The sequence below is a fragment of the Manis pentadactyla genome, chromosome 3 (assembly GCF_030020395.1).
Source record: "Manis pentadactyla isolate mManPen7 chromosome 3, mManPen7.hap1, whole genome shotgun sequence".
NCBI classification, from domain to species: Eukaryota; Metazoa; Chordata; class Mammalia; order Pholidota; family Manidae; genus Manis; species Manis pentadactyla.
Window position 1 is genome coordinate 221,146,183 of NC_080021.1, and position 27,033 is coordinate 221,173,215.

The 27,033-nt window shown below is 61.2% G+C and overlaps 4 protein-coding genes across 6 annotated transcripts; 1 reads left to right on the forward strand and 3 right to left on the reverse strand.

Annotated features, from left to right (window-relative positions):
* Positions 1 to 245: 245 nt before the first annotated feature.
* Positions 246 to 11,150, reverse strand: ANAPC2 (anaphase promoting complex subunit 2). 3 transcript variants are annotated; one of them, XM_036900761.2, is made up of 13 exons: positions 10,833 to 11,150; positions 9,940 to 10,562; positions 8,813 to 8,939; positions 7,667 to 7,841; positions 7,195 to 7,314; positions 6,689 to 6,806; positions 5,818 to 5,999; positions 5,331 to 5,472; positions 4,924 to 4,999; positions 4,632 to 4,835; positions 1,035 to 1,164; positions 613 to 848; positions 246 to 522 (listed from the first exon to the last, which is right to left on the reverse strand). In XM_036900761.2, the coding sequence occupies exons 1-13, from the start codon at positions 11,148 to 11,150 to the stop codon at positions 310 to 312; spliced, it is 2,664 nt and encodes an 887-aa protein (XP_036756656.2). In that variant the 3' UTR covers positions 246 to 309. The 3 variants fall into 3 exon arrangements, 2 of the variants coding, with proteins under 2 accessions (XP_036756656.2, XP_036756655.2); XM_036900760.2 differs by having other exon boundaries at positions 8,813 to 8,945; XR_005027809.2 differs by lacking the exon at positions 246 to 522 and adding an exon at positions 2,705 to 2,805 and having other exon boundaries at positions 622 to 848; positions 8,813 to 8,945.
* Positions 11,066 to 12,780, forward strand: SSNA1 (SS nuclear autoantigen 1). Its single transcript, XM_036900910.2, has 3 exons — positions 11,066 to 11,200; positions 11,635 to 11,834; positions 12,222 to 12,780. The coding sequence occupies exons 1-3, from the start codon at positions 11,149 to 11,151 to the stop codon at positions 12,327 to 12,329; spliced, it is 360 nt and encodes a 119-aa protein (XP_036756805.1). The 5' UTR covers positions 11,066 to 11,148; the 3' UTR covers positions 12,330 to 12,780.
* A 1,382-nt stretch (positions 12,781 to 14,162) lies between these two features.
* Positions 14,163 to 22,064, reverse strand: TPRN (taperin). The gene is made up of 4 exons (XM_036900763.2): positions 19,959 to 22,064; positions 14,904 to 15,147; positions 14,717 to 14,823; positions 14,163 to 14,619 (listed from the first exon to the last, which is right to left on the reverse strand). The coding sequence occupies exons 1-4, from the start codon at positions 22,047 to 22,049 to the stop codon at positions 14,557 to 14,559; spliced, it is 2,505 nt and encodes an 834-aa protein (XP_036756658.2). The 5' UTR covers positions 22,050 to 22,064; the 3' UTR covers positions 14,163 to 14,556.
* Positions 22,065 to 25,478: 3,414 nt separating this feature from the next.
* Positions 25,479 to 27,020, reverse strand: TMEM203 (transmembrane protein 203). The gene has a single exon (XM_036900913.2). The coding sequence runs from the start codon at positions 26,797 to 26,799 to the stop codon at positions 26,389 to 26,391; it is 411 nt and encodes a 136-aa protein (XP_036756808.1). The 5' UTR covers positions 26,800 to 27,020; the 3' UTR covers positions 25,479 to 26,388.
* Between the last annotated feature and the right edge of the window lie 13 nt (positions 27,021 to 27,033).

Consider the following 27,033-nt stretch of genomic DNA (forward strand, 5'->3'; position numbering starts at 1 on the left):
ATCCTCAGCCTCAGACATGGGCCTCCACCCGCTGGAGCAGTCCAGGGATGCCCATGTGCCAGGACCCCAGATTTGGAGCCCAAACACTGGTGTGAGGTTGGGGCTGGGCCTGGCCACTGTGTGGCTCCCCTCGCCTGCTCCCAGGGAGCCAAGCCTTGCTAGGTTAAGGTGGGAGGGTCTAGTCCGGATAGAGAGCCCGATCATGTGCCCGTGAGGGGCCCACAAAGCCACCAGGACAAGGAAAGGATGGACCATCTGCTTTACTCTGCACTCTGGGGCTGGGTGGGGCCGGGTGGGGCCGAGGAGGCGTCAGCTGCAGCTCTTGGGCAGGCGGTAGACGCCAGCTGCATAGATGAGCTGCTGATCGCGCACCTTCCTCTGCAGGAAGCCCTGAAGCTCCTGCAGGTCGATCTCGGCCAGTGCAGGCCCGGTCACCACGAACATACGCAGCATGCTGTAGATGCGCTCCAGCGAGAGGCTCTCCAGGTTGGTCAGCATGGCCTGGATGTACGTCCAGAAGAGCTGGGGAGACAGCAGCGAGGCTGGCCGTCAGTTGGGCTGCCCTCCAGCAACAGCCACACGGGGTCAAGGCAGGCCGCCAGCCCCGCGTACCAGCAGCTCCTCCTCCTTCTGGTCGGCCTGGGAGGCCATGCCTGAGTCGCTCTCGTCATCGCTATCGATGAGCACCATGTTGTCCCGGTCCTGGGGTCGCTCCTCCTCAACCACAGAGAAGGTGCCGGCAGGCTCCTCCCGCAGCACACCCTGCTGCAGCCACACTGACATCCGCCGCCGCAGCAGCGCCACCGGCATCTTCACCACCTTGCTCAGCTCCTCCAGGGTCCAGCTGGCTGTGTGCGGGGCAGCCAGGCATGCTGGGCCGGGCTGCACCTCCCTCTGCCTTGTCAGCCCAGCTCAGCTTTCCAGGGGTCCAGGGGCCCTGGGCAGCCCAGCCAGGCCCTGACAGGCTCCCACCTGACAGGACAGCAGGGCCCGGCTGGCCCCGGGGGGGTGGGGGCAGGGGCTGGCGGGCTCACCTTGGTCCTGGAAGTACAGCAAGACCACCGCCTGCACAGGGGTCACTGCCACAGACAGGGTGCGGTCAGCCAGCTCCACGTCCATGGTCACCAGCCCCAGGGTGTGCTTCCAGCTGAGGGTCCGCATGGCCTGGGGAGGGCCAGGGTCAGCACAGGCAGCCAGCGGTCAACCACCCCACCAACCGCCAGCATCGACCATAAGGCCCTAACGCTGACAGCTGCCGTCACGAGTTGAGCTGTGTCTCCAAGAGGTCAGAATGCGACTTGGCTTGGAAATGGGGTCACTGCGGGCCTAAGATGAAGTCATGCCGGACAGCAGGCCCTAATCTCACCTGACCGGTGTCCCGGTGAGAGGGACTGTGTGCAGACAGACACAGGAAGGACCATGTGGAGGCTGGCGTGAGGCCTTGAACCCAGGGACACCCCAGACTGTGGGGAGGAGCAGGACTCTGCCTTTAGGAACACAACCCTGCTGACATCTTCATCTCAGACTGGCCTCCGGAACCAAGACAAGAACTTCCTGCTATAAGCTACGCAGTTTGCAGCACTTTGTTAAGGCAGCCCCAGGAAAGCAACACAGACTCTGGTCCCAGGAAGTGGGCCGGAACAAGCACCTCGAAGTGTGGAAGGGGCTGTGGAGTTGGGTGACAGGGGAAGCTGGGGGTTTTGAGCTGTTGTGTGTGTGAAAGCCTGGACTGCCTGAAGAGACTGCTGGTGGGAACACAGGCAGTAAAGGCCATTCTGGTGGGGTCCGTGCAGACAAGGAAGCTGCCACAGAAACTGGAGGTGGCAGAGGCTTGGCTGGGTTGTGCTCTGCTGAGTGGAAAGCAAAATTTGCAAGGGATGAACTTGGATATTTAGTGAGATTTCCAAGCCAAATGTGCAAGGTGCAACCTGGTTTCTCCGTGCTGCTTGCAGCCAACAGCAGCAGAGGTCAAGGAAACGGTGGGCCAGCACTTGGCTTGGACACCATCCCTGTGCTATGGAGACTGAGCCAGCGTGTGGCCAAGAGGTGAGACGTGCAAAATCAGGGCACCAGAGGTCCCAGAAAAGCCAGGGCAGAGAGGGGTCGCCCAGGAAAGATGCGAGCACCCACGCTGGAAGGCTTGGATGCCCACAACTGCATGGGGCCAGTAAGGTTTCTGAGAACTGTATGCTAGTGGGAGCTCTGCCAGCCTGGACTGAAAGGGAGACGGCCAGAGAGTGGCTCAGGAGGCCAAGGAGACAGGCTCATTCTCAGGCAGGATGCAGAGCCATTAGCCCCAAGGGGCTCCAGACATGGCTGGGGCCTGACTCCTCTCTTCGTCCTGGTTTTCCCCCTTTGGAATGGGGACATCTCCCCACACCTGTCCTCTGGAAGCAGACCGCCACTCGTCTGATCTCAGGTCTGCAGCTACAGAGGCGCTGGGCCCTGGATGAATCACACCATAAGCATCTTAACAGGCTCAGATGCCACTTAGATGTAAGATTTGGGACATAGCACTGATATTTAGATGAGATGTCAAGCTTCGGGCTGGTGCTGGAACAGTCAAGACTTTTGGGGAGAAGAATTGGTTGAGCATATTTTGCTTGTAGGAAGGATATGAACTTTACAGGGCCAGAGGGTGGACTCTTATGGTTTGAATTGTGACCCCCCTAAAAGATGTTAGAAGTCCTAACATCCAGGATACCTCAGAATGTAGCCTTGTTTCGACATTGGGTCATTACAGGTATAATGGGTTAAGATGAGGTCGTCTAGAGCGGGGCGGGCCCTAACCCAGTGACTGGTGTTCTGTAATAAGGAGAAATGTGGGCAGACGCACAGAACGGCAGCGCTGAGAGGGGAGGCCAGAGAGATGTCTCCTAGCCCAGGGATCCCCTCCAGGAGCTGGAAGCAGGAAGGGCCTGCCCTGGAGCCCCTGGAGGGGCCACAGGGGCCACAACACCCTGACCTGGATTTCTAGCTGCCGGAACTGAAACAATAAATCTGTGTTAGTTTAAGCCCTGTTCGTGGCACTCTGTTCCAGCAGCCCCAGGACACTGACACAACCACTTTGGGCCAAGTGCTGGTCTGAGTCCTTCCACGTCCCCACAGCTCTCAAGGGGAAGGTGACGACGAACCCCACTCTGCAGAGAAAACAGCAACCAGCAGGGTCCCTGCCACACACTCTGGCTCCAGGGCCATGTCACGAAGGCCTTTCAGTGACCCACTCCAGCCTGCAGCGGGGTAGCTGCCAGGCCCAGCAGCCGACGGCACAGACGAGGTGACCCCTGTGTGTGAGGTGGTCCTCGGGCCAGGAGCTCGGCTGGTGGGGGACAGGCGCACTGTGGCCGCCGCAGCCTGCCTGCCAGCACAGCCCTGGGGCCCACCCTCGCCGCTCCGGTGTCCGGCTGAGTTAAGACGAAGTGCCCCGGAAGGTGGCCATCGCATCAGGTGCACCGGCCTGAGCAGCAGGACGTGGCCGAGCTGCCCCTGGACCCGCGGTGAGACCTCCTTGGCCGCGCTGGAGGCCGGGTGCCAACGGGGCCGTCGGAGGGGGGGTGCAGGCTGCATGGGCCCTCTCAAGGAAGAGGTGGGGTGCAGTGCTGCAGCCTGCCTCGCTGCCTCTGGAAGGATGCCCCTGTCTAGGGACTGGCCGGCCTGCGCTGAGCCCTCTTCCCTCAGGAAGGAGGCTCCTTGGCCTGTAAAAGCCCCAGCAACCCTGGAGAAGCTGAAGCCCCTCCCACTGCCCACCCTGTAACCCCCAGCCCAGCCAAGTGGCCTTCATCCCAGGGCTCCGTTCCAAGGGCTCGTGGGGCCCTGGCTGCTGGCTCCCCATTTCTGCGGGGTCCCCAGTGCCCCCAGGCTCAGAGTGTACACCCGGAACCCTCTGGCACTGGTCCCCTACTCAGGTGCCAGCATGCTCACTGGGCTGCACCCTGAGGTCACTCAGGCCCACGCCCCTCATCAGACTGCCTGCCGCAGCACCTTCTCTGCTGAACTGTCACCTGGAAAGAAGGGTGCCCTGTAAAGCTGAGCCCCTGCCCACACCAGGCTCCACCTGCATCCCCCAGTCCAGAACTGCTGGGCTCAGCCCCACCCCACCCAGTGCACATGCCCCGTGCCCCAAAGCCCCAGTGGCAGACAGAAGGGGTCTCTGGTCTACAGGTAAGTGGGGGAGGAGGGAGGGAAGAGTGGAGTGTGGGGGTCAAAAGCCTCAAGAGCATTCCTGGACGTGGGCACCCAGGGAAGACATGTAGTTCCTGAATCTCCCTGTGCTGAACAGCAACCAGACTGCTTATGAGAGGCCAGGGTGGACAAGGACAAGGAGGCCCAGAGGGTGGGGCCACCCAGAGCTGCAGGGCGTGGGCGCCATGGACTCATCCAAGTGCGTATAAAGTGCACACGCACGCACGCGCACACACACATGTGTGCCAACTCACGGCAGGGGGCAGTGGGGGCAGAGTGCCTCCTGCACCTTCCCACCCCAACACAGCGACCGTCGGGTTGTAGGAGGGCACTGCAGAGGCCGCCATGCCCGGCTGCTCCCTCTAGCCTGGCAGCGTCCTGGGTGTGGGTCGAGTAGAAGGGTCACCCTGTCAAGACACAGCCCGCACCTGCCACAGGGCACACGGTACCTTCAGCTTCTCGTACTTCCTGCAGTAGGCCTCCAGGGCCTCCCTGATGTCCTCGGGGACCTCCAGCTTCTCATCCTTGAACGGGGGCCAGAACTCGCTGGACAGGATGACGGCGTAGACCCCGAACGGTGGCTGCTCCTCTGCGGGCCGCTTCTCGTCCTCCTCGCGGATGTTGGCATTGATGCGGCGGGAGTCCGCCATGTCCTGGGAGAGCAGATGAGGGTCTCACAGGGGCCAAGGACTGGGCATGCAGAAGGGAGCCGGGCCACGGGGCAGGGGCCTGGGCACGCACCTTCAGCATGACCTCGCAGAAATGCATGGGGGCCTCCCCAAAGCGCAGCTTCAGCAGCTCCACATTGCGGATCTCCCTGGAAGGACAAGTCTCTGAGGGGTGTGTGTGGCCCACCACTCTGCAGCCAGCGCCACAGTGCCACGTGCAGCCCCCCAGCTGGGAGGAGAGGCGGGAAGCACCCCTTCACCCCAGCGGAGGCCTGGAAGTCCCGACACCTGCTTCCCCTGGCTCCGCAGCTGCTCCCCCCCCAGACCGACCCAGGGCAGGCGCTGAGCACCCAGCGGTCAGTCCCTGCCCGGCTTCGGGGCACCTGCCGACGGAGGGGAGCCCGAGGGAAGGCCACGCCTCCCTCCAGAGGCGGAGAGGTGGCGGGGCCCCCTGGCCCCACGGGGCCTGGCGGGCCTCACCGCTCGGGGCTGAAGCTGAACTGGTGCAGGAGGCGGTCGGCCAGCAGCGAGCGGTACTCGTTGATGAAGAGGTCCTTGCTGCCGTAGATGCTGACCAGCAGGCTGATGATGTCCGAAGAGCGCCGCTTGGAGCTGGACTTCCCTGCACAGCATGGGGAGGGGCGCCACTCGCACCTCCCAGGGACAGAGGCAGCCCTCTCTGTGCCTAGGCCAGGCCCACACTGCCATGCCCGAGTGCCCAGATCTGTGTCCCAGACCGGGGGAGGTGCACAGGCAGCCTGGGAATCCGCTCCTCTAGCAGCCTGCGCAGGGATGCAGCCTGATGGGCCCACCCAGCCGGTGGAAACTCCTGGGGACCCAGGCTGGGCTGGGCTTGACTGCTGACCTCTTAAGCCCCAGGGAACACAAAGCAACAAACAAGACCAGCGTGTGCACCGGGCTGGACCTGCCCCACAGCCCAGAGCCTGGTGGGGCCACAGGTACTGACCTGGGTCAGCATCCACAGGGTCAGGAACCCAGTCCTCAGGCTCGCCAGAGTCATCCTCACTGTCCTGGCCAGTCTCCAGGCTCGCTGGGTCCGTCTTGGACAGCTCGACAGCCAAGTCCCCTGTGCCATCTGAGTCCCCTGTCAGCCCAGCCACGATCTGCCGCACTGTGTCCTCCCGCGTCCTGCCAGGCATGAGCGCCACTGGACCTGACGGCATCTCTTACTGCTCCCCCGCCATCACGACCCCACCCGACCCCTCCCAGCCATTGCAGGCTGGCCACGGGGTGAATTTAGGCTCATCAGACTTAAAAAGAAACGACAAAATTAAAAACCCTACTTTTTGGGAGCAGCAGGAGCTAAGATGACGAGGGGGCCCCGGGACCAGGACACACAAGGCTCAGAGTCAGCAGATGCGAACCAGGGAAGCTGCAAACACCCTTGGCCCCGCCCAGAGCCTCTCCTGCCCCTGAGGAGTTTCTGGCTGGTTGGACGATGGCCCCTGATTAAGCAGCCCTAACAGAGAGCCTGGGAGTCTCTTCCCAGTCAAGAGAAAGGCCGAGCAGAGGGCCACTCCTTTCCACCAGCCTGGGCACCTAGTCAGCAAAAGCAAAGCTGAGCTGGGTGCCTGTCTATGCTGGGGGGGGACTGGAGGCGGCAGGGGTCACGGACACGAGGTGGGCCCCCAGCACCTGAGCAACAGCGACAGGAGCCAGCACCAGCAAAGGAGGGAGCCCTTGTCTGGACCAGGCTGCTCAGCCTAGTGGGAGGGACAGAGTGACCTGGTGTCCCCAGGGAGCTGGTGGCACAGGTGGAACTGGGAGCCTGGCAGTTCCAAGTCAGAGTGGCTCAAGGGCTGGTCTGCAGAGCTCACCTCAGATAGCGGCGAATGGGCTCACACGCCACTTCCAGGATGACCATGGAGGGGTCCAGCACGCGCAGGGCCTTGATGGCGGAGATGTAGAGGGTGATGATGTCACACGTGTTGACGCCTACAGCGAGGAGAGGAGGCCGGAGGTCATGGCAACGCTCGGGAGCTTTGGCTCCATGAGCAGACGGCTGGCACACCAGTCAGATGGCCTTCAGGTCACCTCTGTGACCCGCAAGGAGCTGCGCCCCATCTCCCTCAACACTCACAGTGCTTTCTCCAGAACCTTCCAAGATCCAAGCCCTTGCTGGGGATGTCCTGAGAGGGTTGTGCCCTGCCTCCAACCCCAAGCCAAACCCCTCAGCTCCCATGATGCCCTTCAAAGAGGGTGAAGGACTTCAAAGAGGGAGGGCCCCCCGGGCCCCCCCAGCACCAAGGACTGCAAAAACGGCTTTTTCCCTGGCCTCCTCCCAGGGCTGGGAGCCTGGACCTGAGGCAGCAGCCCGAGGCACCTGGATGGAGGAGCCGTGTCTCCAGGGCGGCCTTGAGGGACACGAGGAGCTGCTGCCTCTGGTCAGTCCGCTGCAGGCAGTACTTGAGGTCCTCGACGGCCGGCCGGGAGTCTGGGAAGTCTGCAGGAGAGGGCCAGCTTTGCACACGCTGCTGGGTGCACACGCTGTCTGTGGCAAGAGGGCATGCAGATGGCAGGGCCCAAGGGAAAATAGCCCCACCCACGTGTGCTATGTGCTGTCCTCGTCCTTCACGTGCCCACCTATTGGAACCCCACCCCCATGGGGCAGACGGTCAGAGCAACGCTCAGAGGCCAGTCTGAGCAGGGGCATGAGGCCGAGGGCAGGAGGCAGGCCCCCAGCAGCACTGGCTGGCACTCCACCACACCTGCCTGATGCACACACTGGGCCGGGTAGCCAAGCGGGGGCCCAGCTGTGCCCAGGATGCCCCCAACCCCAGGGCAGAAGGGCGGACCTCGGATGACACTGAAGAGCTCCTCAATGCGCAGGCCGGCGTAGATGCGGTAGAAGAACCTCTGTATGTGGCAGCGCCAGCGGCGTAGCGTGTCACCTGCCACAGGTGACGAAGGCCTGGCAGGGCCATCCTGCAGGAACACCCTGCCCAGCCAGCCAACCACCCTCTCGATCCACTGTCAGGAGAGCACAGGGGTGGGATGTGGGCTGGACCCAGCTGGACCCAGAAGAAAGGCTGGGAGGAGCCACACAGCCACCCGCCCTGAGGCTAGGCCCACAGAGTCCCCAAGGCCACCTGCCCCAGAGACCAGGAGCACACAGAAACCTTCAGGCTGCCAGGCCTAAAGGAGTGTCCCAGGCCTCCATCCACAGACCCCATGCTCCTTCCATGCACATCAGTGTCCACAGCACCTTTGGCAAGAGCAGCCCCAACATGGGGTACAGAGAGCGTGCACGCCTTCTCCTGAGCGGAGACACATGCCCTGAGGCCACATGCACACTAGCTCCTACACGCAGACAACGCACCATGTAGCAAGACTGCTTCTAAGTGTGCGAGTGCAAATCTATAGGAGATGCCACCACGTAGGCCACATATTCCCCCACAGATGGCCCAATCACTGATGAGAGCACCAGGATATCTGCCATCTGGGGCCGCACAGCCGCCCAGACCAGGCTCCCAGGCTCACACCTGCTGCACACTGCTGCTGTAGGGACACCACCCCTCAGCTAAACTGCATCCTCAGGAGGTGGAAACGAAGGACCAGCGCGGGAGGACAGGCAGGAAGTGGAAGCAGGCTGGAGAGCCCCTCACGGCTGGACCCAGCTACTTCACAGCCCTGGGGAGCCCAGAGCAGAGCCCCGGACAATTCCCCAGCAGCATGGGCACCCTGCAGTCCCTCACCAGGACACCCTGGACCTTGACTGCCCCCACCATGTGATTCTTCACAGACCTTGTGGAGCATGTCATGGGCTCTTCCTTGCTGTCACCAGAGTGGGCCAGGAAGGACTGGCCTCCACCCAGCACCAGACAGCTGCGACTACCAGCAAGGTCCTAAGTCACCTGGTCTCTGCATTCTGGCTGCTTCTAAAGCCAGGGTGTCAGGTTTGTCCCCAGCCCCCAGAACACATCTCAGAGGGGTGTCCTCACCTTGTGGAACTCACGCAGGAAGGACCGCTCATACTCTCCCCTGCAGCGGTCCTCCATCCTCTCCCGGGTCACCTGGTGCAGGGTGGTAGTCACGGCCTCGGCACTGACACGCTCCAGCAGACTGAGCCTGTGTCTGGGGGAGAGCCCTGTCTGTGGAGCATGAAGAGCCCAAAGGGCTCCCCCACACCCAGCACACCTTTCATGGCCCTCCTGGCAGGGGAACAACTGTACTGAGCTCTGAGCAAAGGCTGCCGAGAGGACAGAGCACAGGCAACACTCTGCCCACCCCAGCTGGCTTCTGCCTGGCTGAAACGGGTCTTCCTCCTGAGAGCACATGTTGCTCTCTGGGCCCAAAGCATCCTCTCTAGAACTGGCTGTGAAATAGCAACTCAATACATCACGACCCCAGCTACATAAGCAGACAGTGCTCCCTGTGTCTTCAGTGGAGACCCTGCCTGGTCTACAAGGGCAAGTGGACTTGAAAAGAAACAAGAATGTTTCTGCGCAACTTTCACCTGGGATGAAGGCAAAAGAGGCCCTCAGAGCTTGCCTGATCCGTGCCAGCAACAGGCCCGCGCCTCAGTCCCGCTGAAAGCTTCTCTCCCTGACAGCTGCACTTTTGCCTGTTGGCTCAGTGTGACAGAGTCATAAGTGACTGCAGAGAGTGGAGAGTCTATACCTCAGGACTTAGCTTTTAAAACAACAAAATCCTTTCCCCCTCTAAGGGCTGGAAAGGCAATTCCTTGCCCAACAGAATGGCTTGATCCCTGGCTCATTCTAGAGAAAATAAATAGCAAGCCAACTGTTTGCAATTACACAGTAGGATAAACACTCCTCCCCCAGAAAGCCTGCAAAAAACACAGCAGAATTCTACAAGGCCCAGGAAATTTGTAATCGTGTGGGGTCTTTGTGTATCATACACAAAGTATGAAGCCCTGAGCTAGTATGAGTGACAGACACCTGTGTGCAGAACAAAGCACAGTGATCCTGGAGACCCTCCCTCCGTATGTCTATGCTATCAGGAAAGGTGGCAGAGTCCCCTGGCCAGCTTGCCAGCTCTCTGCAGAGGCCAGCTGGCCCCAAGTTAGGAGGGACAGTGGCACAGCCATGCAGGCACAAGTACTCACAGGACCTGGCTGAGTTGGTGGAACTGCTCCAGGGCCTGGCGGCACCAACACTGCTGCTTGTCACTGCCACATCCCGCACACAGTGGGCTCTGAAGAAGCCGGTAGTACCGGCGGCGGGCATACCTGCTGTCCAATTCCCCCTCCAGCTCCGGGTCGGTGCCCCCTTCCCCTTTCCTCTTACTCTGCATGTAGACTCTCAAGAAGCGCCCATAGAGGCGCTGGACCATCTCCTGAAAGGCTCTGGGAGTGGAAAAGAACAGGACACCCCGCAACGTGGTGTGGACCTTTTCCCGCAGCCCCTGTGCCCCAGTGCCCATAAGCAAGCCCAGGCGAGTCCACTTCTCCAGAAGCTCTAGACTATGCAGGTAGGGATCCAGACGGCTCTCTAGCAAGCCAAAAGCATCAAGGAGCAGCAGAAGGCACTGGGGCTCGTCTGCACAGTTCTCACGCTGGGAGACGGCGTTCCAGAACTCGAGGGAGATGTTGGCCTGCAGGTCACTCTGCAGCACCTCTAGGAACCACTCCTCCAGGACCGAGTGCAGACCATGGCCCCTCAAAACCTCTACCGCTGCCCGGAGCTCCTCCTCCTTTGGAGGAACTGCACCGCTGGTCCGGGAGGATGCCTACAGTGTAGAAAACCGCAAGGAGACGGGAACACAGTGTAGAGGTGGCGAAGGCGGTAATGGGGGCAGAGGCAGAGGAAGTGACAGAGGGGAAGCTGGGCCTACGCTGGAGAAGGGCTGCCAGGGGAGCCAAACGAGGTGGGATTGTGGAGGAAGCAGGCTGGACAAAGGCGACGGACGGAGCACTTGTAGCCCGAGGAACGACGCCCTAATAAAGCGCGCAGCGTCCCGGGAACCCCACGCGGGCCGCCGCCTCCTTCCCCGCCTCACCAGTCCCAGAGCGGCAGGAGGCACCAGCCCGGTGCTCACGATATTCCAGGCCACCAACAGCTCCGGTGCAGGCCCTGGGTTGCTGTCACGCGCCGCCACCGCCGCCATCTGGGCCCACCCGCTCCAGGAGCTGCCCGGTGCCGCGCACGACGGTGCCGCGCACGACGATGACGCAGCCGATCGTGCGCGCGGCGATGACGCACACGAAGCGCGCGGCGGTGACGTATTGGCGGGCGCGGCGTCGGGAGAAAGTGCGCAGGCGCGGGCAGCACTGTGGTAGTGGCGGTTGGCGTGCTTGGGATCCCGGACGGCGACCATGACCCAGCAGGGCGCGGCGCTGCAGAACTACAACAACGAGCTGGTCAAGTGTGAGCGGCCGCGCGACGGGGCCCGCCGGGCGGGCTGGGAGGGCGCGGGACTCGCCGACTTGCAGGCCCAGGAAGTAGCGGGCGCGCGTTGGTTGCACAGTCCGTGTGTGGGTGTCCTGGCCGTTTCGACCTGCCCAGTGCACAGCCACGATGCGGCACGCACCAAGGGCCGGGTGTCTGTGGGGTGAGCGAACGAACGAATGGCTTGAGCATGCACCGCCTCCCAGGCCCTGCGCCGGGGGGTCACGTGTGGAGCCCCTTTAAGCCTGGCCGCCGGGGATGTAGGACACTAGCCTGGCTCGGGTGGAAGGTGGCCCGGCAGGCACCCGCGCCTCCCACCAACAGTCTTACTTGCGAAGCAATGGACTCCCGAATGGGAGGGGTGGTGCTCTTCCTGTCCTGGGCCACAGCGCCTGCCCCTCCGCCCACCCTAGGCATCGAAGAGCTGTGCCAGAAGCGAGAAGAGTTGTGCCGGCAGATCCAGCAGGAGGAGGATGAGAAGCAGCGGCTGCAGAATGAGGTGAAGCAGCTCACAGAGAAACTGGCCCGAGTCAATGAAAACCTGGCACGCAAGATCGCCTCTCGCAACGAGCTTGACCAGACCATCGCAGAGACAGAGGCTGCTTACCTCAAGGTGGGGCCCAGGGCAGCTGGGAGGCCCACATGGAGTTCCCCCAGGGGTTTTTGGCCTGGGGGTGCCTACGGGAGAGGCAACAGGACTACAGCACAGCCAGGACCACTGGGGAGATAGGAGCTGTCCATGGCCTTTTCTGTCCACGGTGTGTTCTGGGTCCCATTCCTTGCACTGTGCTCGTTACTGTGTAGCTTGTCGCAGGCTCTGAGCAGCAGAGTGGCAAAGGAGCCAGAGCTGGCCTGGCTTCCCAGGATGAGAGGAAGGGGCAGAGGGTCTTTACACAAGACTCAGATGGAAAGAGGGCCCTGGCATGGCATGTGAGGGGGTCTGGGCTGTGGGGGCTGTCTGACCGAAGAAGTGACAACTGCCTTGGGTCTCTGTTCCCAGATCCTGGAGAGCTCACAGACTCTGCTTAGTGTCCTGAAGAGGGAAGCTGGGAACCTGACCAAGGCCACGATCTCAGAGCAGAAGAGCAGTGGGGGCAAGGACAGCTGATGAGGCCACAGGCGGGGAGGGGTGTGCCCTTGTCCATCAGTGGCCTGGCTCCCAGCAAGTCTGTCTTCAAAGCATCTTGGTTCCTTAAGGCAACAGCTGCCTTCTCTGTCTCCAGTGCCAGGAGGCAGCTGCCACTCCTCACGGGCCCAAGGTGACAAAAAAGTCCTGGGTGCAGCCCTCCAGGTTGGGTTCCTGGCCCTGTACTCACACGGGCTATGGGGAGGGCAGGCCCTGGGTCAGCTCTGCTCAGGGCCCCTTTGAAGACCCCACACCCCACTGGGCTGCCAGAGAGGCCATGCTTCTAGTTTCAGCACTATCGGAGTCCCTTCACCTGTCCCTGGGCCAGCAGGTGCCCAGGCCAGCCAAGCTGGGGAGGGCTAAGGGCCTCCTTCACCTCAGAGTTCGCTCTAGTAATCTGTGCCTGTCAATAAAGGTTGTCTTTGTAAATATCCTTGCTAGGCTGTGTCCTGTGTCAAGAGTATGGGATGCCGGACAACCTGGGCTGGAACACAAGCCCCTGCCTGGCTTTGGTGTGGCTCCTCCTTGGGGGAGGGGAGGGGAGGACCTAGAGTCACTTTTCTTGTGACCAGCCTCACTGGCCTCGGACAGAGCTGAGGGTGCCCCTGAGCATCTCCTGTGATCCTCATTGACCACCCCCTCTCCCCACCTGGACTGCTGGCCCCCTCCCTCAGCTCCGGCACACAGCCCATCCTTTGGTGAGGGGCTCTGCCTGCTGGTCCAGGTCCCTGCCATGCTCTGGTGTCCAGCACAGGACCTGGCCCAGGGAGAACCCTTCCTGGGCTTGGGTTCCCAGCAAGAACTGCAATTCCAAACTGCTTGGTTTAACTGCTTCCTGCCCTCCCCGGTCACTTGTTAAACATGCCCACTTCCAGCCTTCCATGCGGCCTGGGACCCATCCCTCTATTCTGAGTCTTTTCTGGGTCCGTCTCTGTTGGCCTGTCAGCCCCGTAGGGTCCCTGCAGCTGCTGCCCCAGGGGGCTGGGTGAGTTTGGGAAGCATGTGTTGGTTGAGAGGGTCAGGAGAAACTTGGGCCCACCCTGCCCAGGAAAACATCAAAAATACCCTCCTTCCCAAGCCTGGTCAGGCAACATTGCTCATGGGCTTGACTCTGCAGGAGGAAAAGACATTCAGTGCCTGGACTGTCTGCAGCCCCAGGCTCCCTGATGCAGCTCAGTATGTCTACGAGGAGGCCAGCCCAGCCGGCAGCTGCTCCCACATGGCGGCTCTGCGTCTGCTGTCCCCTCAGGATCCACTGGGTTGCCCCGCCAGCAGCTAGCACTGGCCCCAGGGTACTGGCCTGCTTGCCACAGCCTTGCTACAGGCTTGTGGCATGGAGATTGGAGACAAGATCTCAGAGGCTCTGCCCATACCCTGTGAGTTCCCCACAGGCCCTTTGCACTTCCGGGAAACTACCTTAGACCCAATAGCTACAGCACTCCCACCCCCTCCACCTGGGGTCCAGGCGCCTAGGCACACAGTCCCAGGTCCTGGCCTGGTGCCCCACCTCCCACTGCAGCTCTGGGATGGAGGGGCTGCCCCGAGGATGGGGGCACTCACAGGGCAAGCACAGGAGGGAGGTCCCTCTCCCACGCAAGTGGTGGCTGGAAGGGTAAGCAGGGCAACTTTGGCCGTGGGGAGTAGGAGCCTGGACCACCAGGACCTCAAGGTTTGGGGTTGCCGCCTCCCACACCCAGGCTTGGATGTCCAGGCTGGGCCCCCACCACACCCCACGTGGCCTCAGTGGAGTCCTGCCAACCTCGGCCCTTCTCCCCCTTCTTGAGCTAAGGTTCACGCAGGAAAAGTAGAGGCAGCCTCGTCCAGTGCTGTTTATTGAGTCTCTCAGAGGCAAGGAAAGACTTGCCATTCACAGAGGGGGGTGAGCTGAGCTCCACCACTGGGGGAGTGAGCTTGGGAGGGCAGAGGACAGGGAGCCCGGCCTGACCTTCATTCTGGGCACACCCAAGAGCCGCTAGGTGGGATTCCAGCCGCAAGGACCCTGGCCCTCCTGCTCAAGCAGAGCCCCTAGGGAAGGAGAGGCCCAGGTGCCTGGCTCAGGCTGAGCATCTGCAGAGCTGTGAGGCCCCAGGAGGGAAGGGTGGGGTACCAGGGTAGGGGGAGTGCCTGGCAGGGCGGAAGTGGGGTGCAGAATGGGGACAGGGCTCCCAGGGACTGCCCAGTCCAGCTTTGGCCGTCCCAGCAGGCTGGGTCAGAAATAGAGAGCTGGCTCGCTGCGGAAATCCGAGAGGTCGTTCTGACTGGCAGGGGTGAGCTGAGGGGGAGGAGCACACAGTGGCTTGACCTGAGTTAAGAGACCCCCTACCCCGTGCCCTCCTGTGTCTGCCCTGCCCCGGCCCGGCCCTGCTCACCATGGCCCCCCGCGGGGCAGGCTCCACCTCTCCTGAAGCCTGCTCCAGCGTCTGCTCCTGCCACTTGCTGAAGGCCACGGAGTGCTTCGGAGTGTAGCTGGACAGGCCTGAGGGCGGAGGGGCACACACGTGGGCATGTGGCCCAGGCTACGCACTGGGCCACCCATCCCAGAAGGTGGGCACTCACCTGAGCTGCCATCTAGCAGCCGAGGGCTCTCGGGCCCCACACTGTTCACAAGTGTGGCTCGAGGCAGGAAGAATGCAAAGGGCTTCTCCACCGCCCCACCCGGGCCAGACGCAGTGGCCTCCTCGGCTGCCTCCGCCTCCTCCGCCTCCTCCGCCTCCTCCTCCTCCTCCTCCTGCACCAGGGAGCTCTCGGGAGGGTACTCAAATGTGGTCTGCAGGCGCTTATCATTAAAAGAGATCTTCATCTAGGGACAGCAAGGGACGGCAGGGGTATCAGCAAGGACCCTGCCCCCCAGCCACCAGGAGCCCCCCAGCCCGACTGAGCTAGGACTAGTGACCTCAAGGGTCGTGGTGGGGGATGGCAGACTGGAGCAGGTGGCAGAACATGCCATCAGCCCTTCAGTGACTCTGAGAGGTGGGGGTGCTGCCCCTCACCACAGAAGACCCCTCCACCTAGACCCTGTCAGAGCAGGCCACCAGGACCCCAGGAGGGCTGGGTCTGGCTGCCCACAAAAATCTAGGGCCCCTGTGTCCAAACACCTGCACCCAAGAGTCACATCACCCGGAGTGACCCACCCCTCCCAGAGACCAGACCCCAGCCATCACCAGGAGTCCAAAGCCTCGGCGTCTCCAGCAGTCTCTGGCAGCGCCCATGGCTGAAGGGCGGCCTCTTCTGAAGAGCAGGCTCCTTGCACTCAGGCCACGGCAGGAGCAGAGGGTCCAGGTGAGGCTGCGTTCAGGAGGCCCACAGACTTGAGGGGCTCCACGTCCTAAAGTCCCAGCAGCTCCTGCCGGTGGCTGAGGCTTCTCTCCAGGGCCAAGTTCATGTCCTGGCTTGCTGGGTACCTGAGCAATCCTGCCTCCCTGGTTCAGCATGGATCACCACCGCGGGGCAGGGATCCAGCACACCCAAGGCCAGGCCCCCAGGGGCCCACGTGATGTGGCACCGAATTCTGTCACCTCATTTCAAAGACTAGGTCAGAGCTAGCTTAAGACTGCACCTGGTGGGGGTTGGAGACCGTTTACACCCATCCAGGGTGCCCATCTAGCCCTCATCCACCCTGTTTGCTCTGCAGGCGACAGAATTTCACACCTAGCAAATCCTGTTCCCCACAAATGCCTCAGTGCCCCCTGGGCCACTGGTGCTGAGAGGCAGTGGGGACAGGCACAGGCAGAAGGCTGCGGGCACCAAGTCCCACTCCTCACCCTGGGACTCAGCTCCCCACAAGAACCACACGCCCACCAGGCCCGCCGGGCCAGGCCCAGCAGGTCAGTAATGAATATGAGGGCCACTGCCTGTAGCAGACGGGAGCAGCCCTGATGGAACTCGAAATATTAAACTCCTGGGCACAGGACACCAGCAGCCAGCTCAAGTTCCTCCTCCTCCCCTGGAAGGAGCCGGAAGCAGGAGCTGAGCCTCAGGCAAAGAACCATGGGGCAGTGGAAGGACCCTGGTGCTGGCCTCAGAGGACACATGCAGGTCCTGCCAGGAGTGTGAGGCAGTGCCCTGCTAAGCCAGCTCCAGAAACCAGGGCGCACATGTGCCCTGGCACCCTGTCATGCTCCTCCCAGCAACATTCACACAACCCCATCTGCTCCCCCGGCTCCTGGTCTTCCCGGTCTCAGCATGGACCACACACCAGCGGGGCGATCCGTCAGTCAGTCCCAGACCCTTTGCCCCCACCACCTGCACAAGCAAGTGCTTAGGGACGTGAGCACATGGCAGACCACCTGGGTCAGGCAGACCTGGAGGCGAGATACTTGCCTGTTACTTGAAGGCACACCGTCCCTCAACCTGCTCTGCCCCAGCAGATCCTCCAATCGCCCCAAGTACACGGCACTGTGCCCACTCCGAGCCCTCCGGCCCATCCCCCACCTCTGAGGACACAGAGAGGGCCGGCTGCCAGGACCCTGCCAGCCGGATTAGTGTGCCCTCAGTGCACATGATCAGCCCCTAGCGGAGACTGTGGGGGCTGGGTGCGTGTGGGCAGAGCCTGGCACAGCCTGGCCAGGCAGGGGTGGGGCAGGGCGCACAGGCCCCTGTCTGCACCCAGCTGGGGCCCAGAGCCAGCTCACATCCCGCCCCCTTCAGGCTCTACACTCGCCAACTGAGCTGGCCTGGTGGGGCTCACGGGCCCCCCTCCTCGTGGGTGCAGGCCTGTGGGTCATGGGATGCCCCGTGACTCGTGCTGCTGTGGGGGGCCAGCCTCCAGAGCCCAGGCAGATGGGATGGGTGTGGCTAGGGGCTGGCACTTGCACATACCTGGTCACCTGGCTCTCAGAGACTCTGCCTGCTGCTGACGCACAGTCAGCAGGTGGGTCCTGGTTCGGCCCATCTCCCAGCTTGCAGAGGCCCTTTGTCCCCCTCGCCCTGCCTTGCCAGTGCACGCCTAGCATGGGTTACCAAAGGGCACCCACCCTGGACTCAGCTGGGAGCCAGGCTCGAGCAGGCCCTGCCCACCCTCCCTGCCCTGCCCACACCTGCCTGCCCTCCCCACCCCCAAGTCCCCACACCACTTCCTGGTGCCTGGGTCAAGCCCAGCCCCCGCCCAAGGCAGCCCCTCTACCGGCGCAGAAGCCGAGTGCACGAGGGTCTGGGTTGGCTCCAGGGACCTCTGGGCTCCAGAAAGACCACTTGTTGGGGCCACTTGTGGGGACAGCTGGGAGGGCGGGGAAGGTGGAAAAGGAGGGAAGACCAAAGGGACTGAGCAGGGCAGCGCGCAAGGCTCCCTGCAGACAGGGAGGCGGGGAGCCCCCAAGGGCAGCCACAACCTGGAGATCGGGGTGCTGGGGTGGCAGTCACACCACAGGTGAGGGTGGTTGGTTCAGGGTGTCGAGTGTGAACCCCTGGAGATGCTGATGCTTGGGCTGAGCAGAGGACCCGCAGGTAAGGAGGGGAGCCGGCAAAGGGGGATAAGGGCTGCCAGACAGGCAGGGGCCAGCCAGGGACACCTCACAGAGGGGAGAGGCCTGCAGCGTCAGCCTGTGGGTGCGGAGCCGCCGGACAGCCCCACCCACCAGAACAGCCCGGGGGATGGGGGGGAGCAGAGGGCAGGGCCCCAGCCCCGTAGCAGCCAGCCTCGCTTGGCCAGCGAGGGAGAGAGCGGGAACTCAGGCAGTGAGATGAAACTGGGCACTGCGCTACAAGCCCAGGGGGCAGGACCCCAGACTCCGGCCACCCAGACAGCCTCCTGCAGAGCAGCACCTCACCCGCCAACAGGAAAAGGCCCCAGCCCAAGGCAGGCCGGCCTCTCTGCAGGCTGGGGGCCCCCCGCCTTTGGCCCACACCACAGGCTCTGGCTCTTCCTGGGCTCGGCAGCTGGTGCTCGATCAGGCAGGAAGTACCGCCGGCTGGCCATGCTGCTCTGGTGGGGCCCTAGCCGGCCGCTTGGCCACGCAAGGCATCATCCATCCGATCCCCAGCCCCTCAGGCAGGCACAGAGACCAGGGCGGGGCTGGTCTGCACCCCTCTGCACTCCAGCCAGTGCCCCTTCCTCCCTCACTGCTTCCTGCTCCCCCTGGCTCTCAGACTCCCACCCAGCACGGTGACCCCCCAACAGCTCTGTCCCTGGATGGGGACGGGTCCCAGGAAGGAGGCTCGTGGTGGAAGGGCAGCCAGGCTGGGTGGGGGCTCTGGAAATAAACTAGCACGCAGCTCCTGCCCCAGAAGCACCATGACCTCCACCAGCCATTGCCTCATCTGCGAGGCCGGGTGCTGTTATCACCTCCACCTCTGGGGCCAGCACAGGAAGGGACCACTCCCACTGTGGCTGGGGTTGAGGGTCAAGAGGCCAGCGAGGGAGGGGCAGATAAGGTGAACAAGTGTCGGGGTGGGGCTGGCAGCCTGGCCACCGGCTGGACCTTGCGGGCAGGGGCGAGGTGGGAGAGTTGTGCCCCACAGCACCAGAGTGAGGGTGAGGAAAGGGCAGTCACAGAGGACCGGAGGATCCCCTGGAAGCACCACGGGAGATGGAGCTGGCGGGAGCCCCAGTGCCCTCACCCAAGAGAAGAGAACGACACCAGGAGGACGTGCGGCGTCAGGGCCCCTTTGGCTGGCAGGCAGAGGGAGCAGAGGGAGAGGCACCGCTGATTTGACAGGACCACCGGGGTAGGGGTGAGGGGCTTCAGCTGGCGAAGGCCACCCCTACTGCCCCAAGGAAACCAAGGCTGGGGCAGCCTGCCAGGCACCATCTCAGTTCAGAGGAAGGCACACCTGCCCTTGCCTGCTGATGGGGTCATGTGGGGTGGCCTTGGAATTTGCCCCTGAGCCAAACACAGGTGCAGGAATAACCAGGAAGAATCTGAGGTTTCTCGTGCCCACAGGATTCCAAGCCACCAGGCAGGGCGGCTGAGGAGGGAGGCTCCAGCAGGCCTCCTGGCCCAGCTCCTGGGACTCTTACCTGCCCAGGGCCCTTCCTTGCCAAGGAGGGGCATCTTCACAGCAGACCTGGCCCATGCCAGGACCTCACCAAACACTCACACCAGGCCAGGTGCTGCTGAGCCCCATGCCAGCATGCCTTTGAGGGAGCTGAGTGCCCCCACCCTACCCCAGTGGCATCCAACCACTTCTCGGTCACAGGTCTCCTGCCCCTTCCCACTTTTGTCCTGGCACCTGCCATCTGCACAGGTCAGGACACCAGAGGACCGTGCCAGGCCACTCCATCAAAGCCAGGGCCAGAGGGGAGCCAACAGGCCCATGAAGCTTCTCCCAGCTGGACAGGTGATGGGACAGGCCTGCCAGCCAATTACAGATGGAGTGACAAGAACCAAAACTCAGGCACAGTGCTGGCAAAACTGACCCTCCCCACCAGCATTTCAAGGTATAGGGTAGTAAAGCTGCCCCACTGCCCCTGGGTCATTAGGGCTCTATAGGGCCCAGGCCATAGATCTCCCCCCCAACTCAGCCTCTCCTGCAGCTTGCATTGCCACCCTGCCCCGGTGCTCCACGGGTCCACAGAGGGTCAGATGCCCTGGCAACAGGTACATACTACATCCACAGCTCTGTGACCTAGAACCTCTCTCCCTTCTAGCAGGTGACCCCGCCCCCACCACTGACCTTCTTTCTTGAGGAGCCAGCCTTGGTGAGGCAGGACTTCTGCAGTGCCAGGTAGCCACCAATCACCTCAATCTCATGCACGGTGGGGTAACGCTTCTTCAGTGCAGTCCCCAGGGGGGCAGTTGGCTCCAACAGGCTGCCCACCTCCTCTTCCTCAGCCTCCTGTGGCCCAGGCTTCCCACTGGCCTGCAGGGCCCCTGGCTTCCTCTTGGGCACCACCGTGAAGGTGTTACCACCTCGGTGCTGGAGCTCTGATGGGTGCCCAGGCCCGGCAGGGTGTGGGTGGTATCTGGGAGGCACATTGGCCCCCGAGCAGGGCAGTTTGGCTTCTTGGGGAACCTCATCCTCTGAATCCAACTCGTCAATGAAGGTGACAGGCAGCCCCTGCCCCCCAAGCTCTCCACCATTCTTGGCCAAGCCAGGAAAAATGAAGCTCTGGGCTTGCTCAGCTTCAACAGCAGCTCTCAGGGATGGGGGTGGCGAGGACGGCCTCTGCCACCTAACAGCCCGGTCCACAAGGGCGGTGGCTGGCCTGACCCCCTCCTCAATGCCCGAGGGGCCCCTCCCACCAGCAGTGGAGCCACCTCCTCCAGGAACCTGCTGGGCTTTGTACTCTGGGGGTTGGGACACCCAGCCAACCTCTCCCTCTGGCGGCCCCACAAACTGCCTCCCTTTGGGAGCAGAGGTCCCAGAGTCCTTGCGCTTGGGGATGACCACGAAAGAGTTTCGGGAGTTCACACGGAGGCTGGCCAGGGCCCGGGCCTGGAGGTCCCCAGCAGGGATCGTGTCCATGTCTGGCCTGGAGGCCGGCCGTATCTCGAAGGAGTCGTTGGCGCTAGTGGCCGCGGAGACCCACTGGCGCTGGCTGGCAGTGGCACTGACAGGGCAAGACGTAGACAAAGCCAGGGGCGCGGCTGGAGTGGCACTAGGGGTCCCAGGGCTGGAGGGAGGGTGGGCGGGGGGTTCCCCCAACTCCACCTTTGGCTTCCGCTCCCCCAGCCCAGGCGCAGAGCCCGCGAGGTCGTTGGCAGCGTCAGCCTGGGGCTCGGGAACCGAGGGCCCGTTGGGGAGCGGAGAGGTGCCCACCTCACGGCGCAGGCCCCGGGGGTGGACGGTGAAGGAGTTGCTGCCGGTCTTCTGCAGGAAGTCGCTGCGCCGGGCCCCGGAGACCGCGCCGGGGCGCTCGGGCTCCAGGCGGCCGACACGGTCGCTCACGCGCGGGGCGGCCGGCGGCGGCGGCGGCGGCGGCGGCGGCGGGGGGCGGCCGCGCTCCGGACTCCCGCGGCGGCGCGGCGCAGTCGGCGCGTCGAACTTCTGGAGCAGGCGGCTGACGCGGCCGGGCGGCGGCGGCGCCTCGTACACCAGCACCTCGGCGGCGCGGATACGGGCGGCCGGTCCAGGGCCGGGACCGGCGGGAGGAAAGCCGGGCGCCGACTCGATGATGAGAATGTTGTCAGCGCGGATGGTGCGCACGCCCGGCACGCGGCGGTACAGCTCCAGCAGCTGCTGCACTGGCCGCGCCCCGGCCGGCCCCGCACCCCCGCCGCGCCGCGCCCCGCGTCGCCGCTCCGACTCGAGCCGCATGAACGGGTTGTCGCGCAGCGGGCCCAGGCTCTCGGCCAGCACGAGCCGCTCGTCTGCCGGCCCCGCGGGCTCCGCCGCGCCAGTCCCAGTACCGGCGTCGGCGCCCGGCGCTGCTCCCCCGCCCAGGGCAGCCAGCTTGGCCCGCTTCCGCTCCAGGATCTCCCGTTTCCAGGCGGGGAGCGCCGTGCGGGGTCCGGGGCCCGGCCGCCCCAGGCCGGCCATGCTGCCGAGCGGCCGCCGCAGCCAGCGCGCGCTGGGGACTGCGGCCGCCGCCCGCCGCGGGCCTCCGCGCCGCCACGCCCCCTGGCCGCCGCCCATTGGGGGAGCCCAGCTCCGGCCCGCCCCGCGCCCGGCGGCTCCACCTATGGCGGCGGAGGCCGGTCGGCCATGCCGATTGGAGAACGCTCCCCGGGCCCGCCTTCCCGGGAACCCCGTTGGGCAGCGCCAGTCGCCGGAGTCGGGCCCTGGGGAGGCGGAGGACACGCCCCGACTCTGCGCGCCGCTCATTGGCGGCCCCCACTTCCGGCTCTGCGCCGGCTCCCGCGGCGCGTCCGCTGGGGTGGGCGTGGACCTCCCGGCAGCCGGAGCTGGACCCCAGGGCTTGGTGTCGCGGGTGACCTTGGCCGGGCGTGGTCCTCGCTCCTGACGCCAGCGCCCCGAGTGCGGTGGAGGCTGGGCCTACCCGGAAGGCTGCCTCTGCTTCGGTGGGCGGTGGCCGGGCCTGCTGCCTCCTAGTCCAGGTCCCTCACGGTTCAGGGGCTGCTCACCTGCGATCCGTGGTCCCCTGCGGGACTTGGTGTACATGCCAGTGCTTAGAGCTCACCCAGTGCTGAGGAATCATTTTTGCCGGCCTCAAAAGCGACGGTTGCTCATACAAGCAGATAAGCCGTGCACCACATTTTGCCATGAAGAGCGCACAGGGGCCGGAATAGGCGTGGGAAGGCTGTGGCCTGTACAAAGGGGATTTACTCCCTGCTGACGAGCAGGCCCACATCTCTCCCACGCAGAAAGCCACTTGCTGCTCCTCCATCTGTTTAACTTCCCCCATGCCAAAGCTGTTAGGGATGCCACTGACCCGGAGGGCACAGCTCCCTGCCCCTGTGCAGTGGGAAGATTAATTCCTGCTGAGGGCTGTCCAGCACCCACCACATTGAGGGTCACTGGAGGTAACGGGAGAAGGGGAAATTGGGGGCACTGACTAACATCTTTCCATCACCTACACTGCAGGCAACAGTTGTTCAACAATGACACTACCACCTCCCACACTAACCTTACAGGGACAGGGCTCCAGGGTCACCCCAGGCTCTGCAAAGACAAGGCAGGTAGACCAATGGAACAGACTAGAGAGCCCAGATATAATCCCAAGCATAAATGATCAATTAATATATGATAAAGGAGCCATGGATATACAATGGGGAAATGACAGCCTCTTCAACAGCTGGTGTTGGCAAAACTGGACAGCTACATGCAAGAGAATGAAACTGGATTATTGTCTAACCCCATACACAAAAGTAAACTCAAAATGGACCAAAGACCTGAATGTAAGTCATGAAACCATAAAACTCTTAGAAGACAACATAGGCAAAAATATCCTGAATATAAACATGAGCAACTTTTTCCTGAACGCATCTCCTGAGGCAAGGGAAACAAATAAAAAATGAACAAATGGGACTACATCAAGCTAAAAAACTTCTGTACAGCAAAGGACACCAAAAGCAGAACAAAAAGGCATTCTACAGTATGGGAGAATATACTTGTAAGTGACATATCCGACAAATATATAAAGAACTCACATGCCTCAACACCCAAAAAGCAAAAAACCTGATTAAAAAATAGGCAGAGGATCTGAGCAGACACTTCTCCCAAAGAAGAAATTCAGATGGCCAACAGGCACATGAAAAGATGCTCCTCATCGCTAATTATCAGGGAAATGCAAATGAAAACCACAATGAGATATCACCTCACACCAGTTAGGATGGCCAGCATTGAAAAGACTTAAGAACAACAAATGCTGGCAAGGATGTGGAGAAAAGGGAACCCTCCTACACTGCTGGTGGGAATGTAAGCTAGTTCAACCATTGTGGAAAGCAATATGAAGGTTCCTCAAAAAACTAAAAATAGAAATACCATTTGACCCCGGAACTCCACTCCTAGGAATTTACCCAAAGAAAACAACTTCTCAGATTCAAAAAGACATATGCACCTCTATGTTTATTGCAGCACTATTTACAATAGCCAAGATATGGAAGCAACCTAAGTGTCCATCAGTAGATGAATGGATAAAGAGGAGATGGTACATATACACAATGGAATACTATTCAGCCATAAGAAAGAAACAAATTCTACCATTTGAACAACGTGGATGGAGCTAGAGGGTATTATGCTCAGTGAAATAAGCCAGGCGGAGAAAGACAAATGCCAAATGATTTCCCTCATTTGTGGAATACAACAATGAAGCAAAAGTGAAGGAAGAAAATAGCAGCAGACTCACAGATTCCAAGGGGGGATTAGTGGTTACAAAAGGGGAGGGGTGGGGGAGGACAGGTTGGGGAGGGAGGGCGAAGGGGACTGTGGGGTATCATGATTGGTGCACGTGGTGTGTGTGGGGATCACAGGGAAGACAGTGTAGCTCAGAGAAGACAAGTAGGGACTCTGTGGCATCTTTCTACACTGATGGACAGTGACTGCAATGAGGTATGGGGGGGACTCGATAATAAGGGTGAATGTAATAACCACATTATTTTTCTTGTGAAACCTTTATAAGAGTATATATCAATGATACCTTTATAAAAAGAAAAAAGACATGGCAGATGTCAGTCTGGAGTGCTCTTCTCAGCTTCTGGGCTCCATGGCAGTCTGCAGCTACCACTTAACACTGCCTTGCTCTGCCCACTCTATTAAGCTGGAGAAAAGAAACTGATCTCAGCCTTCCACAAGTCAAGTATCTCCACACTCAGGACTCCTCCTTAAATCACCTTTCTAGTGGAAGCTAAGCCTTGTTATGCTCATCACTTCCAGACCAACAGGATTACCAATTCTGAACTATGGGAATAAAACAGGGGAACAACAAAACATGCAAACTGAACATAATAGTAAAAAAGAAAACCCATTCCCAAAGCTCAGTTTGTATCTGGCTTGGACACAAGCTATGCCAATCCTGGGAAGGAGATATTTTGTAGCTGTGGGACAAACCAGACTAGTTTCCAGCTCCATCTCAATGGTTCAGGCCGCACAGCATCCATCCTGGGCAGAAGGTCACAAAGGTGCTTTGCTTTAACTAGGGTCCACAAACCTGTTCTGTAAAGGACCAGATGGTAAATACTTTAGCCCAGCAGTTCTCCCCAGGTAGAGTTTTGTCCCCCAGGAGACTTGGCAACATGTAGAGACCTTATGATAGTCACACTGCTGACATCTAGTGAGTAGAAGCCAGGGATACTGCCAGATGCCCTACAGTTGACAGGACGGCCCCCCACCACAAGAATGATAGACCCAAAGGCCTCTGTACACTACAGACCACATACACTTTTGGTCACACCACACCTTCTTTGTTTTTACAACTCTTTGAAAAAGTAAAAATCATTCTTAGTTGATGGGTGGTACAAAAACATGCCTCAGTGCATAGTCTGCTGACCCTACTCTACAAAGTACCAGCAAGGCCCACAACCCCACAACCCCCCCGCCCCACCCGGCAGGACACCGAGACTCTGATGTCATGCACACTACACGGTAGGTCCTCAACATGGGCCTACCTCCAGCTGTCTTCACTGCAGCTTCCCAGGCAGGCAACCAGCATTCTCTGGGGGAGCACCCATCTATCCTGAAGCTCTAGCCTTGTTCCAGCCCCTAGAAACTCAGCCCGCAATCATCTATGCGGCACAGCAGGGAGCATCTCAGCATTCATCTTTCTTCACCCTTGAAGGTCAGGCAACAACTGTGTTCATCAGCAAAACATTCTTATTTTATTTTTATCTCAGCAAATGTTCTCATTGGCACCTGACTGGCACCAAACCAAAGACCTCAGGCCCACAAACACAGGCCAAGACCATTTGCAAACTTCCCATTTGTATGTTGGTCTCAATGCCTATGAGCACCTCTTTCTCTTTCTGGTCCCTTAGGGACGCCTAAACCCATCTCAGGTGCGCTAACAGTGCCAGCCACAAGGTGGTGGAAAAGTCGTGACACTGCCATAGGCTAGGATAGGAAGCCAAGCAGAGCTTTGTAAATTGTAAGCAAAGCTCTTTTCTCAGGCAACAGATCTCCAGACAGGGTCTCAAGTCATGCTTATCCAACATACTCCTGTCTGCCTGGGCTGGAATGAAGAAAGGGCCATCCTTCCCAGTGGCACAGGGGAGGAGACACAAGCTGGTTTACACTTTTTAGAGCTCAAGCAACTAAGAAAGTCTTGTCTGGATGGACAGGACAGTGAGCTCTTAGGTCAGCGCTGCTTGTCAGAGGAAATCCTCAAGTCCAGTTTTGCAGCCTTTGCACAGAGGGTACTTTCCCAGGATCCATGAAAATACTCAGAGCCCACTAGGGCATTTTACTTATATGCAGTTTCCAACTGTCAGAGGAGTTCAGAACAGCCTGGCCTGGGGCCCTCCACAGGATCTCAACTCAGGATTACATATTCAAAGCATGAAATAACAAGCAACACATTTTAAGGATCTATCTTGCTCTTTTTAGACTTGCTGAGGGAACAATTTTAGACAGGACTGGTTTAGAGAAACCTGCGCACTCAGCAAGGCACGAGCCGGCATTGCTTTCAGACCCAGACTTCTCTGATACGGCGGAAGTAGGACCTCGGCTTTGGATCTTGCATTCGAGCTCCCCGGAGCTCCCTGAGAGGCTAGTTGACCCGGCAGGCGCGGATCATGAGCAGCTGCAGGAGGATGAAGACCGGAGATGTGATCAAGCCGAACCAGAGCTCCCGAGTCTGCTCCACCAACTTCTGGCACAACAACATCTCGAAAACGAACTTGAGGCTGAGAACCGTGAAGACCCAGAAGAGGCGGAGCACGGCCAGCCGCTTCTCTCCATCCTGGAAGAGGCGCACGGACACGATGGTGGTGAAGTAGGTGCTGAGCCCGTCAGCGGCGAAGAAGGGCACGAACACGTTCCACCAGGAGAGGCCGGGAGCCAGGCCGTCCACACGCAATGCCAGCAGCACGGAGAACACCAACAGGGCCAGCAGGTGCACGAAGATTTCGAAGGTGGCGAAGCCCAGCCACTGCACCAGCTCCCGGAGCGAGAAGAGCATCGCGCCGGTTGAGCGCGGGCCGGATTCCGGCCGAGCGTACCACCCGCGGGGCCGTGCCGTTTCTCCCCGCAGGCCTCGCCGACGCCTGCCGCCGTCGCCGTCGCGGCGAGCGAGCGGCAGAGAGCGGCCCCGCCTGCCCCGGCCCTCGGCCTCGGCGCGCCACCGACCCCCCGGCCCCGGCCCTGGACCCAGCACTGGCCGCCAGCGGACGCCCGCCCCGCTCGGACGCCATGC